This window comes from Lithobates pipiens, unplaced genomic scaffold, assembly GCF_037356315.1.
Source record: "Lithobates pipiens isolate NorthernLeopardFrog02 unplaced genomic scaffold, aLitPip1_a1.2 Scaffold_13, whole genome shotgun sequence".
NCBI classification, from domain to species: domain Eukaryota; kingdom Metazoa; phylum Chordata; class Amphibia; order Anura; family Ranidae; genus Lithobates; species Lithobates pipiens.
In genome coordinates this window covers 223,084,061-223,099,769 of record NW_027507718.1, presented here as the reverse complement: position 1 = coordinate 223,099,769, position 15,709 = coordinate 223,084,061, and the positions used below count along the sequence as shown (strand labels likewise).

Sequence of the window (15,709 nt, the reverse complement as noted above, 5' to 3'; positions counted from 1 at the left end):
GATGTATCATTTTTACTTTTTTTCACATTTCTTCAGTTACTTCCTGCTTTCCATGCCTAGGAAAATTATGTCAAACATCCCAGGAGTCTTCAGAAGAGAAGGGGCTTTCTCAGCTAACACACCCTTCTGCATGCATTCCTGAGCTAAGAGCAGATGGATGTATCATTTTTACTTTTTTTCACATTTCTTCAGTTACTTCCTGCTTTCCATGCCTAGGAAAATTATGTCAAACATCCCAGGAGTCTTCAGAAGAGAAGGGGCTTTCTCAGCTAACACACCCTTCTGCATGCATTCCTGAGCTAAGAGCAGATGGATTCCAGGAAATAAATGCTACATGAATCATCTGCCCTTACTCAAGATGGCCATAGCCATCTAGAGGGTGTTTTTTCAAAGTGATTTCTCATCAAAATAAAGCATGGAGACATGCATGGATGGGTTAGTATGTTCTGAATATTAAAAAGTTAAGTGTTTTTGGTTTGTGGTGCTCAGACGCAGTGTAGTTCCACTTTAATGTTGGACGCCTAAGCACACAATAGCATGTGCCTAACAGAATTCATTCCCCTTAGAATTAACTTGTGAAAAAATATGCACAAACTGAACAGAGATGCACGACTTTGTCACTATAATAAAGTAAGCTTTGCACCAACTCTGTGCAAAGAGTTGTAAATAACCATGGAGGGAATCAAACCCTAAATGAATATACTTAAAGCAGAAACTATGAGGGGTCAGGGTCCTTGCCTTTGTTTTTTTTTACAGAGCATGTTTTAACCTCAATATTAGTTTTGGATTCATAGTTACATAGTTAGTCAGGTTGAAAAAAAAAATAGGATTTTTTGTACTCCTCGTAAAATCCCTTTCTCTGAAGTTCATTGACGGACACAGCAGCTCTTCTTGACCTTAGGGTTATATCGCCCCTTTAGGAAAGGGCTAGGCAGAAAGCGTTAAAAACAGCAACACTTGCACAGCACCACCCAGGGGGCAGTCCTACTGGCTATAACCCCTCACACTGCATCCAGCAGCTCAGCTCGTCATAAGCAGTACAAACATAAATAGGAGGGGTGGGTGCTCTGTCCGTCAAAGAACTTCAGAGAAAAGGATTTTACGGCGAGTACAAAAATCCTATTTTCTCTATCAATCATTGACGGACACAGCAGCTCTTCTGGACCTTAGGGACGTCCCCAAGCAGCGTAAAAAAAAAAAAGGGGTGGAAACAGCAAAAAATAACTTCATCTACAACAAAGAGGAACTCCTCAACAGAGGAGTTGCCACCTTAAACGGCCGCCAGTAAAGCCTGCGTTTGCAATAACCTTGTAACTTAAATGGAAGTGTGAATGGCAACCTTACACACCAAAGCAAACCTCGCGGCCAAAGCAAGCATCCGAAGATGCACGAACATCAAATTTGTAAAATTTTGTGAAAGTGTGAACAGATGACCAAGTCGCCACCTTACACACCTAGGAGACAGACGCTTGATGTCGGAAAGCCCAGGAGGCGCCAAGTGCTCTGGTGGAATGTGCCTTGACAGGAAAGGGGGGCAGCCGCCCCTTTAAGGTATAAGCCTGAACTACGATCTGTCTGATCCACCGAGAGATGGTGGTGGACGAGACCGCCATACCTTTTTGAACTCACCGTAAAATCCTTTTCTCTGTAGTTCACTGACTGACACCTTCAGGAGAGGACTAGGCAGAACATATGTTATAATAAAACTAGAACTTTCTGGTTCCGCCTAAGGGGCTGTCCCTTAGGTAACAACCCCTCAGCCTGCTACTGCAGCCTCAGTACGTTAACAAGCAGTAGAACATAAAAAAATAAAAAATAAATAAAATTAGGAGGGGAGGGTGCTGTGTCAGTGAACTACAGAGAAAAGGATTTTACGGCGAGTACAAAAAATCCTATTTTCTCTTACGTTCACCGACTGACACAGCTCCTTTCTTAGACCATCGGGACGTCCCCAAGCAGTGCCAAAAGGGCATAAAAACTTCACCCACAATGGCATGTGGGAACTAGTATAAAAACTTTACCCACAAAAAACAACAGTGTGTGGGAATAACCAAGAACTTTTTTACCCACCAAAAAAAAACAACAAAAAAATAAATAAAAAACAAAGAGTGCTCCTCAAATCTGGGAGTCACAACCTCCAAACCGCACCAGAACCTGGGGTAACAAATGCAACAGTGCATTTACTCCAAGGTACTGTGTTTTTAAAAAAATTGCAATTACACGGCCGCCTGCAAAACTTTGTGGCCAAAACAGGCATCAGCCCAAGCACCGACATCTACCTTGTAGAATTTTGTAAAGGTGTGAACAGACAACCAAGTCGCTGCTTTACACACTTGAGCGACAGGCGCTTGATGTTGGAAGGCCCAAGACGTTCCAATTGCCCTGGTGGAGTGGACCGTGACCGGAAAGGGGGGACCCCTTCAAGGTGTAGGCCTGTAATACAATCTGTCTGATCCACCTGGAAATGTTGGCCGACGAGACCGCCATGCCTTTTTTCAGACCAGCCACCGAAACAAACAAGGAGTCGGACTCCTTGAACAAAAGTGCTCACTAGAGAGTAAGACGCCAGGAGTCGCTGAAAAAAACAGCCAAAGCTGATATTTGTCCTTTAATGGTGCTTAAAGCCAATATCTGGTCTACTCCTTGCTGTAGAAACAGCAGGATCCTGGATATAGAAAAGGAGCGCGGACGTTATACTTTCTCCTCACACATGGAGATGCAGGCCTTCCAGGTACTATGATATATCTTCCTAGAAGAAGATTTGTGCTCTCAGCATAGTTGGAATCACTGAGTCCGAAAGACCCCAGTTTCTCAACACCTGGCTCTCAATAGCCATGCCGTTAAAACCAGCGATGGTAAAGCAGGATGGAGAATCAGACCTTGAGGCAGCAGGTCCTCTCGTAATAACAGTCGCCATGGGGCGTCCACCACCAGGTGCACTAGGTCTGCGTACCAGGGACCAATCTGGGGCAATCAGCATTACTGGAATCCCCTCGGACTCCACTCAGAGCAGACGTGGTAACAGTTTAAGTGGAGGAAAGGCATAGATTAGTCGGTACTGATCCCACGGAGCCACCAGCAAGTCTGACGCGTCTGCCCAAGGATTTCCTGGGCACGAATCTCGGCACCTTCCAATTGAGACGGTAGGCCAGAAGATCCATGTCTGGTGTGCCCCATCGCAGGCACAGTAGCCTGAACACCTCCTGGGTCCAGCATCTGGCGACTTAGGTAGTCCGCCTGCCAGTTCTCCACTCCCGGGATGTAAATAGCTGATAGGGCCGGTACATGTCACTCTGCCCACTGAAGGATGTGAGTGACCTCCCGTGCGGCAGCCAAGCTTCTTGTTCCTCCTTAGTGATTAACATATGTCACCGCCATGGCGTTGTCTGACTGGATCCTGATCGGACACCCTCAAAGTCTTATCGACCATGTGGAGAGGCATAGTCTGATTGCTCACAGCTCGAGCACATTGATCGGCAACTTGGATTCCTCCTCCGTCCAGAGGCCCTGGGTCCACTGAACTCCCATTACTCCACTCCAGCCGGTTAGGCTGGCGTCCGTTGTGATCACTGTCCAACGTAGAGGTAGGAATGACTTCTGAGACCAAAGTGCCGGGGACCTCAGCCACCAGAGCAGGGAGTCCTTGACTGACTGGCTCACCTGAATCTGCCGATCCAAGGATAACGGAGATTTGTCCCATTTCGTAAAGATCTCCTTCTGCAAAACTTGTGTGAAACTGGACATAAGGTACTGCCTCAAAGGAGGCCACCATGAGTCCCAGGACTCACATGCAGAAGCGTAGCGACGACCACCTGCGGTTCATCAGCAGTTTTACCGTGGCTCTGAGAGTTCGCAGCTTGTCTGAAGGGAGATTCTCGCTTCCGGGAGTACGGGTATGCTGGAGGGGAAGAATCTGTTTTGTGGCCAAGGAACTCTATCTTGTAGCCTGAGGAAATCAGATCGCAGACCCATTGGTCAGACAGCCGAGAGGCCCACCGGGCTACAACTCCCAAAGGCGTCCCCCCACCCGTGTTGCAGGCGGGGCAAACTTTCATGCGGCAGCACTTTTGCTCGCAGGCTTGTTAGGCTTGCGGTTCCAGGGATGCTTTTGTCCTTCAGAGGTCGTCCTGTCGGGCTGGGGGCGCTTAGCAGAAGCCCCGGGTGGATGAAAAAGCCGTGAGCGGAAAAAGAGGGCCCTTGCCTACGGCGTGGCTCCTTAGCCTTCCTGGCCTGTGGGAGTAGTGTACTCTTACCACCTGTGGCATTTTTAATAATGTCATCTAATGCGGCTCCAAAAAGCTGTTCGCCAAGGAAGGATAGATCCGTCAGGGCTTTTTTTTTTTTAGATGCCTGGACTGCCGAACAGCATTTTAGCCAAATCAGGCTCCTCAGCACCACTGCTGACACTGAAGCCCTGGGTAACAGAGGAAGGGTATCCAGGATGTGTCACAAACATACTTAAGGCCTAGCACTAACTGGTCTGCTAGTTCCACTCAGACAGGAGAAGCCTGCTGCTCCCCCAATTCGCTGTGCAAAAGTTTTGCCCACTCAGTGACACAAGTGCAGATGCCAGTACTGGTCGCATTGCTGACCCTACAACCGTAAACAAGGAACGAGCCACTGCCTCCGCCTTCCAGTCTGTGGGGTCCTTTAAAGGCAGGAGTCCCCTCTACCGGGATCGTGGTTACTTTGTTTAACCTGGATACTGGGGGATCCACGACCGGAGGAGCTGACCACTTCTTGAGAAGGCTCTCCTCAAAGAGATAACACACCGCCATGTATTTGGGAACCAATAAGGTCCGTTGCGGTCGACCCCATTCCTTGTATATGAACTTATCTAAATAAGTCAGATACGGAAACACCTTAGGCAGACGGGCTGGCTTACGGGACCCAAAAAGGGACCGCTACATCAGCAGAGGGATCTGCTGGCTCCTGAATTTTCAGGGCATCATGCACAGCTGTGATAAGTGCTCCAACAAGCGCTTTATCGCGCATGGACCCGGACGGGGAATCCTCCTCACTGTCCGAACAGTCCTGGTCAGCGTCGTCTGAAACAACAGAACAGGGGTCACCAGTCTCAGCGGGTCCCGAATCCGCGTCAGAGCTCTTCCCGGAGGACGGGGGTGGGCAGGGGCCGTTTTTTTTTACCACCTTTGCCCCCATGCACCGCCTCCATCTTGGCAAAAAACAAATTAAGGACCGCCGACAAAACGTCCAGAGGCACTGCACTCTCTGCAGGCAAACCGGTTGCAATTGCCTGGATTTCGGGGAAGAAACACCAGTTTCTGAAGCCATGCTGACCCTACCCTGTCTACCACCTTTTGGGGACTTAGGACAGTGATGGTCCAACCCTCCTAACTGCTGCTGGCTGAGAGGCTCCTCCCGCAGGACTCACCACCCTGACCGAGATCTGCGCCATCCAGCTAGGTGTGCCTGTGTCAGCTCCCAGATGCAGAAGAGACCAAACTGCTCTCTGCTGAACTCTTCTGAATAGCGTTGAAGCTGAAAAATGTGTTCAGGCTTTAACAAAGTGGTCGCCGAGCGTCCAGTATAAAGGACATAATCACAGGGGAAATGAGGACAGAGCATGCTGTTCCCTGGTCACACCAAAAATGGCTGAGCACTGTATGCAATGAAGAACAGTGAAAAAACAGGCAGAGAAATGGCGGTAAAACAGCGCTGCAGAGAAATGGCGGTAAAACAGCGCTACAGCGATCAGCAGACACAGCCTCCAGACACCTCAGGGGAGAGACCTACACACATTAAGGGCACAGCTATCCAGCACAGTACCCCCCCAGATGAGAGCCCCCCCGGGGAGTCTCTGTCTATGGCACACATACCGCTCAGCAGCCCATGCAGCATCCCCACACAGGAAAAAGGGGGGGTGAGGGAAGATAGGGACAGGGAGAGAAGAGAGGGAGGTGAATCGACCTCCCAGGAATGCCCCAGCTGCTCAGCCCCACAGAGGCAGGGAGAGCTGTACTTAACAGTCCTGAAGAGCTGGGAGACATTCTATCACAGACCCACTCTCCGATCAGTACGTGGTGGCTGCTGGCCCGGCACGCTGTGACGCAGACATCAGTAGCCCGGTCATGTGTGTGCCCCGGGGCATTATGCCCACCGGCCGCCCCTGGAGATGGGGGCATGTCGTGGCCAATACAGCACGGAGCTCTGGTCTGCACACGCTCACTGGCCAGGCTAGGGAGACTACAAGGATAAGGGTCACCCAGCCGGCTGTTGACAGCAGATCACAGGATCTTTAATCTTGCGCAAAAAGCAAAACTTCTGCAGAAAAATCCACGGACCGATGGGCCCGCAGGGTTCCTAGGTCCTTCTCCTTCACTAGGCAGAAAAAAAAACTGAGGCTGCAGTAGCAGGCAGAGGGGTTGTTACCTAAGGGACCGCCCCTTAGGCGGAACTAGAAAGTTCTACTTTTATTATAACATTTTAACATGTTCTGCCTAGTCCTCTCCTGAAGGTGGGGTAACAACCCTATGGTCTAAGAAAGGAGCTGTGTCAATTAGTGAACATAAGAGAAAAGAGGTCTGCGGACGCAGTACCGCCTTATCCCTGTGCAGGTAGGGGGACTTGCATGACAAGGCTGCCTATTCAGAAACTCTCCTGGCAGATGTAATCGGCACTAGAAAGACTACTTTCTGAGAAAAGAGTCAACAAGGGAATCTCCCTAATACTTTCAAATGGCGGATTCTGAAGAATCGACAGCACCAGATTCAGATCCCACATAGGAAGCAGTGGTCGAACCAAAGGGGCCACATGTCAAACCCCTTGCACAAATGTACTCACCAATGAGTGAGTCACCAAGGGTTGTTGAAAGAAGACAGCCAAGGCTGATATCTGCCCCTTGTTGGTGCTTAAAGCAAGTTTCTGATCCATTCCTCGATGCAAAAACAGCAGGATTCAGAAAAGGAGATGTAGGCCTCCACATATGATGATAAATCTTCAGAGAAGAGGACTTCCGTGCCCTCAACATAGTCGGAATTACCGAGTCTGACAGACCCCGGGCCCTTAGCACCTGGCTTCCAATAGCCATGCCGTTAAAACCAGCGATGGTAAAGCAGAATGAATTATTGGACCTTGCGATAGAAGGTCCTCTCGCAACGGCAGCCGCCAAGGAACATCCGCCACCATTTGTACTAGTCAGCGTACCAAGGACGCTGAGGCCAATCTGGGGCAATCAGAATCAATGGAATCCTCTCAGCCTCCCCTCTGCGTAGCAGGCGTGGTAGAAGTTTTAGTGGGAGGATGGCATAAATCAGCCAATAATGCCTCCATGGAGCCACCAACACATCTGCCCAGGGATCGCTTATTCTGGCCACAAACCTCTGTACCTTCTGATTGAGCCAAGAGGCCAAGAGATCGACATCTGGTGTGGCCCACCTTAGGCAAATGAGCCAGAATACATCCGGATGCAACGACCATTCCCCTTGGTCCAGCATCAGACGACTTAGGTAGTCGGCCTGCCAGTTTTCTATGCCCGGAATGTATACGGCCGACAAGGCTGGCATGCCCCGCTCTGCCCACTGCAGGATGTGAGCGACCTCCCGTGCTGCAGCAGAGCTCTTTGTTCATTCTTGATGGTTGACATATGCCACCGCCGTGGCATTGTCTGACTGGATCCTGCCCCTGCAGCCTCTTTGACCATGTGGAGAGGCACCGCCTGATCGCCCGAAGCTCTAGTACATTACATCGGCAGGCGGGATTCTTCCTGCGTCCAGCGACCCTGGGCCGACTGTACGCCCAAAACTCTCCCCCAACCGGTCAGGCTGGCGTCCGTTGTGATCACCGTCCAATGGAAAGGAAGGAACGATTTTCCGGACCGAAGGGCCGGAGACCTCAGCCACCAGAGAAGGGATTCCCTGACTAGCTGGCTCACCAGAATTTGACAATCCAGGGATAACGGAGATTTGTCCCATTTGGTCAGGATCTCTTTCTGCAATACTTGAGTGTGGAATTGAGCATACAGTACCGCCTCAAAAGTGGCTACCATGAGACCCAGGACTCGCCTGCACAAATGCACACACAACCACCTGCGGTTCACCAACAACTTCAACGCAGCTTGAAGAGTCTGCAGCTTGTCCAAAGGGAGAAAGACTCTCGTTTCTGAAGAGTCCAGCAGTAAGCCTAGGTGCCCCAGACTTTGAGCCGGTACCAACACAGACTTCTGGAGGTTCAGTACCCAACCAAACTTCCCGAGTCTGTATGGTGATCGCCACATCCTCCCTTAATTCTGAGGCGGAAGTCGCTTTCAACAGGAGGTCTTCTAGGTAACCCACGATTGCGAACCCATATTGCCTTAACAGTGCTAGAATTGGGGCTAACACCTTGGTGAAGACCCAGGGTTCCGACGCCAGGCCAAAAGGGAGAGACACAAATTGGTAGTGCTCTTCCCTGACTGCAAATCGCAGAAACCTCCGATGCCTGAGGCATATGGGTACATGCAAGTATGCGTCCTTGATGTCCAAGGACACCAGGAAGTCCCCCTGATGGACTGCAGCGACCACGGAGCGAACAGATTCCATTCTGAACATTCGTACTTTCACAAAGCTGTTGAGGGCCTTGAGATCCAGGATTGGATGGACCCGTTCCTTCTTTGGAACTACAAACAGATTGAAGTAGAATCCCTGAAACCTTTTCAGCGTCAGTACAGGTAATCTCACGCCACGCAGTAGCAGGTCCTGTACTGCCCAAAACAGGGCCTCCCGACGAGACGGAAGGAGGTGAAGGTTGAAGGGAAAGAATCTATCTTGTAGCCTGACGAAACCAGTCCACTGACCCATTGGTCAGAAAGTAGGGAGGCCCACAGAGTTGCAAACTCCCGAAGGCGACCCCCCCACCCCAGAGTCGGGTGGGTGCAAACCTTTATGCGGCAGATTTGCTCGCAGGCTTGTTTAGCTTGCCAAACCAGGGATGCTTTTGTCCGTCAGCAGGTGCCTTGTCGGACTGGGAACGCTTACCTGTTGACCCGGGCGGGCGAAAAAGCCGCTTCTGAATGGAAAAAGAGGGCCCTTGCCTACGGCCTGGCTCCTTACCCTTCCTGGACTGTAGGAGCAACGTGCTCTTCGCAGGAGTAACATTCTTAATAAATTCATCCAGCGAGGCTCCAAATAGCCTCCCACCTTGGAAGTGAAAATCCGCCAGTGCTTTCTTAGATGCCTGGTCTGCAGATCAGCATTTCAGCCAAATCAGGCACCATAGCACTACTGCTGATACTGATGCTCTAGAGAGCAGGGGGGCCGTATCCAGGGCCGCATCACAGACATACTTAAGGCCATGCACCTATGCCAGTTCTATGCAGTCTGGGGAAGCCTGTTGCTTCTCCAATTCACGGTGTAACAATTTTGCCTATTCAGTAAGCGTCTGCGACACCAAGGCCGTGGCCAATACTGGTCGTAACGCTGACCCCACCTCCGCAAACATGGACAGGGTCACTGTCTCGGCCCTCCTGTTGGCAGGGTCCTTGATGGCAGGAGTCCCTTCTACCGGAATCGTGGTTACTTTATCCAACCTGGATACCGAGGACCAGAGATGTCCATTTTTTCAGAAGGCTCTCCTCAAAAGGGTAATGCACTGCCATTCTTCTCAGGACTGAAAAGGCCCGTTGCGGGCTTCCCCATTCCTTGTGAATGAACTTATCAAAATAAGTTAAATATGGAAATACCTTAGTAGTTGCGGGCCAGTTTGTGTGACCCAAAAGGGATTGACACCTCTGCAGATGTCCCTGCCGTATCCTGTATCTTCAAGGTATCCCACACCGCTGTAATATGTGCTCCTACTAGCAATTTCTCCTGCGCTGACCCGGACACAGAGTTATCCTCACTGTCCAAACGGTCCTGGTCCGCATCCTCTGACACGTCAGAACAGGGGCCGCCAGTCACAGTGGGTCTGAATCAAAGCTCTCCCCAGAAGACGGTGGGGGGAGGGGGCTTTTTTTTTTTTACACCCCTTGCGCCCGCATGCCACCTCCACCCTGGCAACAAAGGACTCCAGGACCACCGACAATGCGTCCATAGGCACCACAGGTGCGCCGCTTGCAATAACAGGGATGTCTGGGGAAGAAGCGCTTGCTTCTGACGCCATGCTGACCCACACTCGCCTGTCACCACTCAGGGTCCTAAGGCAAGGTACACAAAAGCCCACCCTCCTAGCTGTCAGACTGAGGGGCCCCCCGCAGGACTCACCACCCTGACCAACGTACTGCGCTGTGCTGCCGCTGTCCGCTCTCCCCTGTGTCAGCCATGAGGTGTTGTGTGTGAAAATTGCGCTGTTCTACAGCAAGCAGTCACCCAGCGCTAGAGGTAAAACAAGCTGTGGCTACAAGAAAATGGCCGCTGGCCGTCCTAGCCAAAAACGTCTGAGGCGCCGAGAAAATGGCCACCGAACCTACTAGAAAATGTCCGACAGTGATATCCTGACTAAGGCTACAGGAAAATGGCTGCGGACCGCGCGACGGCCTCCCCCCTGTGACAAACAGCCTGAACACCTCCCCGTGACCCAGAAAAACAGGGAAAAGAATGAGCGAACCCCAAGGCCTGGAGCCACCCCCCCCCCCCGGCCAGGTACGTGCACTGCACTCATGCCCAGTCACACAGTGGCCCATAGCATGGGGAGAAGGGAAAGAGGGACAGTGAGAGAAGAAAGGGAGAGTGAGACCCCCTAGTTGACCTCCCAGGGAATGCCCAGCTGCTCCATCCTGCCGAGACAGGTGGAACCATACTTGCCATTCCTGCCGGGACTTCTGGACGCATTCCACCACAGACCCATCACCCGAGCAGTACGGGGTGGCTGTCAGCCACGGCACACTGTGATACGGACAGCCGTAGCCTGGTCATATGTGTGCCCTGGAGCATATAGCTCACCAGCTGCCCTTGGACCAGAAAGGGGCATGTCGTGGCCAACCCAGCACGTAGCTAAGGTCTACTCATGCTCGATGGCCAGACTGGGGAGACTACAAGGATCTATATTATCCAGCCTGTCACCCAGCCCGGCTGTTGATTGTAGATTACAGGATCAAAAATGCAGAAAAAAAAAAAAAAAAAATCCCAGGACCAATGGTCCCCTCAGGGAGCCAGATCCTTCTCCTACACTAGGCAGAAAAAAACTGAGCTGCTGGATGCAGTGTGAGGGGTTATAGCCAGTAGGACCGCCCCCTGGGCAGCTGTGCAAGCTGTTTTTACCACTTTCTGCCTAGTGCTCTCCTAAAGGGGCGATATAACCCTAAGAAGAGCTGCTGTATCCGTCAATGAACGCTAGAGAAAAAGACACAAGTTCATCTAGTTCAACCAAAAAAAAAAAAACTACATTTCTATGGAGGCTTTGGAGATGCTTTGAAGCACCAAGAAAGCAACATGGGGTATAATATTTGAAGCAAACAACGTGTGAAGAGAACTGTAAGGTGACCACTTTATTTAGAGAGCGGTGCTTTGATTGGCATTCAGAGTGCACAAGCAGCGCTTTACCGGCACCGCCCCAGTGTAAAAGTAGCCTAAACAAGCCCTTACAATAAATAAAAGTTGTGAGAATACTGCACATCTGGATACCTGACAAATTTGTATAATATAAAAGACAATACACCACTTGTTGATGTCCTATTTGGTTGTCAGAATCAAATCATATACCCAAGTCAATTAAGCCAACAAGGCAGCAGAGTAGTAATTTAATCATTTATTACAGGCATTTAAGACTGCCTTAGACTTGAATATTGGCCAGTTCAGCCGGAAGTGGCCGAGATTCGAACCATTTATGGGCAGGCTGAATGTACCCAATTTGATCAATCAACTTGAGTAAAACCAGCCTGCCAGATTTTACATGCAATTATTGTAGGAAAGAAACTCGCTCTGTCTATGGCCAGCCTTATATAATGCCAACAATTCATCTTTTTAAACATTCCTACCAATCGCAAGGCCTCGTCCCAGAAGGCTCCTTCCAACAGCAATAGAATTGCTTCTTCATAATCCTGAAATAAAAAGAGCATTATTAACAGAAAGCAGCAACTATTTCACTGTTATATATATATATATATATATATATATATATATATATATATATATATATATATGAAAGAAAGAAGAAAAGAAAAGCATGTAAAACCTCTCAATGTACACTTTTTTTTGTTTTTGTTTTTTTTTAGATAAAAAAGCATTGGGTAAACTAAACCATATGTACACACAGTAACTGCCTTTGTTTATGGGTTTTGTTCACGTCAGGCAGGGTTTGCATTCCCTTACAAACCTATGGGGGCGCAAAACCCTCATGAAGCAGATTGACTGCAGGTGAGAAGGAGGTTGACTGCAAGTCAAATACAGCTGCATCTCAATCAAATTTAATCAACACAACCCAAAAGCCCTTCAACACAGGCCCTAAAGCTTCCTAAACTAACAGCTACATGAAAGGGAACATTATATCAAGAACTGTATCTATTGTCACCCACCTAGACAAATCCAACTGGCTTTCAAAAGAAATACTATTTGCAAATAGAAGTCATAAATGATCCCCACCATATAACATATATAAAAAATTCCCAAACATCTACTATTATTGCCTTGCAAAACCACAATATCACCGTAAATGAATGTTATATACTGTTGTATATCTTCACACCTTTTCAATGCCGGATATAGAGAAAAAATTATTATTTTGTCCAAAATAACATAATTAAAAGGAGACTATACCTCAGCATACTGTTCCAGAAGTAATGCTGCATTTTCATGCTTCCGCTGCTCTACCAGTTTGCCTGGATAGAAACAACAAAACCACAAAATTATGTACAGGATCATATAAAGTAAACTACTTTATCCACTTGACTTCCAGAAGATTTACCCCCCCCCCTTCATTACCAGGCCACGTTTTGCTATAAAGCACTGTGCTATTTTTACTTTCTGCTATAAAACATATCCAATAAATTTTTTAAAAAAAAAATCTAATTTCTTCATGAATTTAGGCCAATATGCATTCTGCTACATATTTTTGATTAAAAAGAAATAAAAAATCCAAAAAGCATATATTGATTGGTTTGCGAAAGATAGTGTCTACAAACTATGGTATATAACCCCTTTAGCGTAACTGCAATAGGGATGGAGGCACATGTATTGCTGCTATGCGACTCACTATTTATTAATGTTTATTTTAGTTTATTCTTTCCAGTTAGCAGAACCCACCTGGGTCTGTATCAGTTTAGACAATCACTGGCCATATACCATACTATCATGCAATGGCGGACCATCCATCAGGGGCGCCCAATCGCCGCCCCCCTCTATCCATGGCCATCACCCCCTATTCATACATCCAGCCCCTTTCAGGACACCGGTTGCATGAAGTTCAACGGTGGGGGTGTTTTATTTAAAACACCTAAATAGAGCCAGAGGCTCTAATAGGCTTCAAAATAGGGTGGGCTCATGATGCAGAGCATTGCGCTACGAGCCCACTCAAGTGTTACAACAGTGAATGAATATTCGCTATTGAAACACAGATCGTCAATCCGGCCAACCAGAAGCAGGTCTGAGACCTGTTTTCCGAATGACTGAAAAGAGAAGAGTCCCAATTGGCTGCCATAGAGGAGGGGAAACGGAAGCCATCCCAATGCCTGTGGAGAGCAGGGGAAGCTGCCGCCGAGCAGGGGAAGCCACCGGTCAAGCACAGGAGAACCGCTGCCTACCATAAATAGGGTAAGTGCACCTGTGCCGCTGCACATTGGTGCCACACCCAGCATGCATGGTGTTGGTCTCCGACGTCATGGTGACAGGGCGGCATCTTCATCCAATTGACCTATTCATGGGAGAGGCGCTGGCGAGGACACCTCTCCATACTGGTCATGCCAGAGTGACACTGGGGGTGGGGCCCCTGGCTGCGCAGGATGCATATAGTGTCCCTATGAAGGTTGGTTTATCCTGTTGCCCATTTTTTCTGGGCCCATCACACAACATATGTGGACCATGATCACATGGGGACTTACAAGGTAACCTTCCAGGGCCTGCTCACTTATAGCGTTCTTCCTAGTCACATATTAATCTTTAGGCTGTTCAATGCTTATTCCCATTTTGGGAACCTGCATGGTGATGTCTATGCAATGCTTTCATCACTGTCCCTGCCTTTTTCTTTGTCCCCCCTTCGGGGCAAATTCATGGTGAGTTCCATGCAAATATTCTATCACCACTTTCGTCCTCCATTTCACACCGGGCCTATGTTTCACTCAATTGCCTTTTTATTTACACTCGCCTCCTTTTTGTTTCAAGTTTTTCATTATTATTGATACACTTCACTTATGGCAGCAGCATCACTTATTCACACACAACTATAGTATGCATATTTTTAATAACCTAGACACGTTGAATGAACATGCTGTGTGCCACTAGTGATTCCAGCTTTGAAATTCCCATCCTCTTGGGACAACTGTATGTGCCCGGCTCTCCCGTGGGCCCTCAACACCACAGCTCCCGAGATAGACACCTTTGGCAAGCCCTTAGCCTTCAGTAGCAGACCTAGAGCCAATTTATATGCAAGTACCATAGGGATGAACTTTTTACACTCTTATCCCCCTGTTGTTCCTTTTCACCAGAATCAAATAATGGACTATACTGGTCTCTTTATATATCTTTTTAAGACACATTTTATGCATTCACTCCTGAAGAAGTGGAATAGGTCCACGAAACGAGTTGAGAAATTCCAGATGCATATAATGTTTTCAGGATACGGCGTATACATTTTATTGATATTTTACTTCAGATCCTACCATGCAATTTTTGTTTTTCGTGACCATCCTATAGTATAAACAAGATTGGTTTTCAATATTTTACATTTCTGTATATAGATGAATTATGTATCATTTGTATAAAATGATACACGATATGTGAAATTGTTTTTTTACACCTGTATGTACAAGGTGTTATACCACAAGACGTGTACATGCTGAATAAATGTCATGAGGTTTACTATTTTTGTTGGTCGCTTTCATGTGCCGCATTCAAACCCTCCTTTGTATTCATAACTATGGTATACATACTAGAATTTTTATACATTTTTTTTTTTTATACTAGTTTCTGGTAGCGATCAGCAACTTATAGCAGGACTTCGATATTGCCGTTAACAATCTGACACTGACACTTTGTGGGAACCAGTGACACCAATACAGTGATTAGTGCTAAAAATATACAGTCACTGTAGTAATGCCACTAGCTAGGAAGGGGTTAAACAGAAAGATCAGCGCAAACGTGTTACCAACTCCCCGTGCCCGGCAGGAAGCTGACACACTGCAGCGCTAATCACAAGTAATGAGATTTCCCTATCTATGCAGCCGCAGATCGGGAAATGTCTGCCTGTGATTAGGGGTGTGGAGTGTCAGCTTTCTGGCGGGCGTGGGCACATGGAGTTATGAACATGCCTGAGCTAATCCTTAAAAATATAGGGTGATCAAAGAGTTAAATGTGTGCCAATCAGTGTTTTTGTGTACACAGTGTGCTGCTTTTAATAAGGGATGTACTGGATTTTATTCCCTGCTTTGCGGGGCAACAAAACCCAGCACACCCCCAGAGAGAGGATGGAGCTCTGCATTGTTTATATAGGCAGAGCTCTGTCCAGTGTGTCTCCTCTGCAATCAGCGGTTGCTGTGGACATCCACTGGCCAGCACCCGTTGACTGGCAGAAGTGGCATGCGCGCCCCCTATGCAAAAGTTGCAGAATCAAGTATATATACGCG

General features: G+C 48.2%; 1 protein-coding gene across 1 annotated transcript in view; it reads right to left on the bottom strand.

Moving 5' to 3' along the window:
• The window catches only part of ELP1 (elongator acetyltransferase complex subunit 1), a 133,138-nt gene that overhangs the window by 16,324 nt on the left and 101,105 nt on the right, over nt 1-15,709 (bottom strand). The window contains exons 29-30 of the mRNA XM_077476258.1: nt 12,690-12,751; nt 11,912-11,974 (exon numbers count right to left, since the gene is read on the bottom strand). Coding sequence (XP_077332384.1) covers nt 11,912-11,974; nt 12,690-12,751 — 125 coding nt within the window. The remainder of the gene's footprint in view (nt 1-11,911; nt 11,975-12,689; nt 12,752-15,709) is intronic.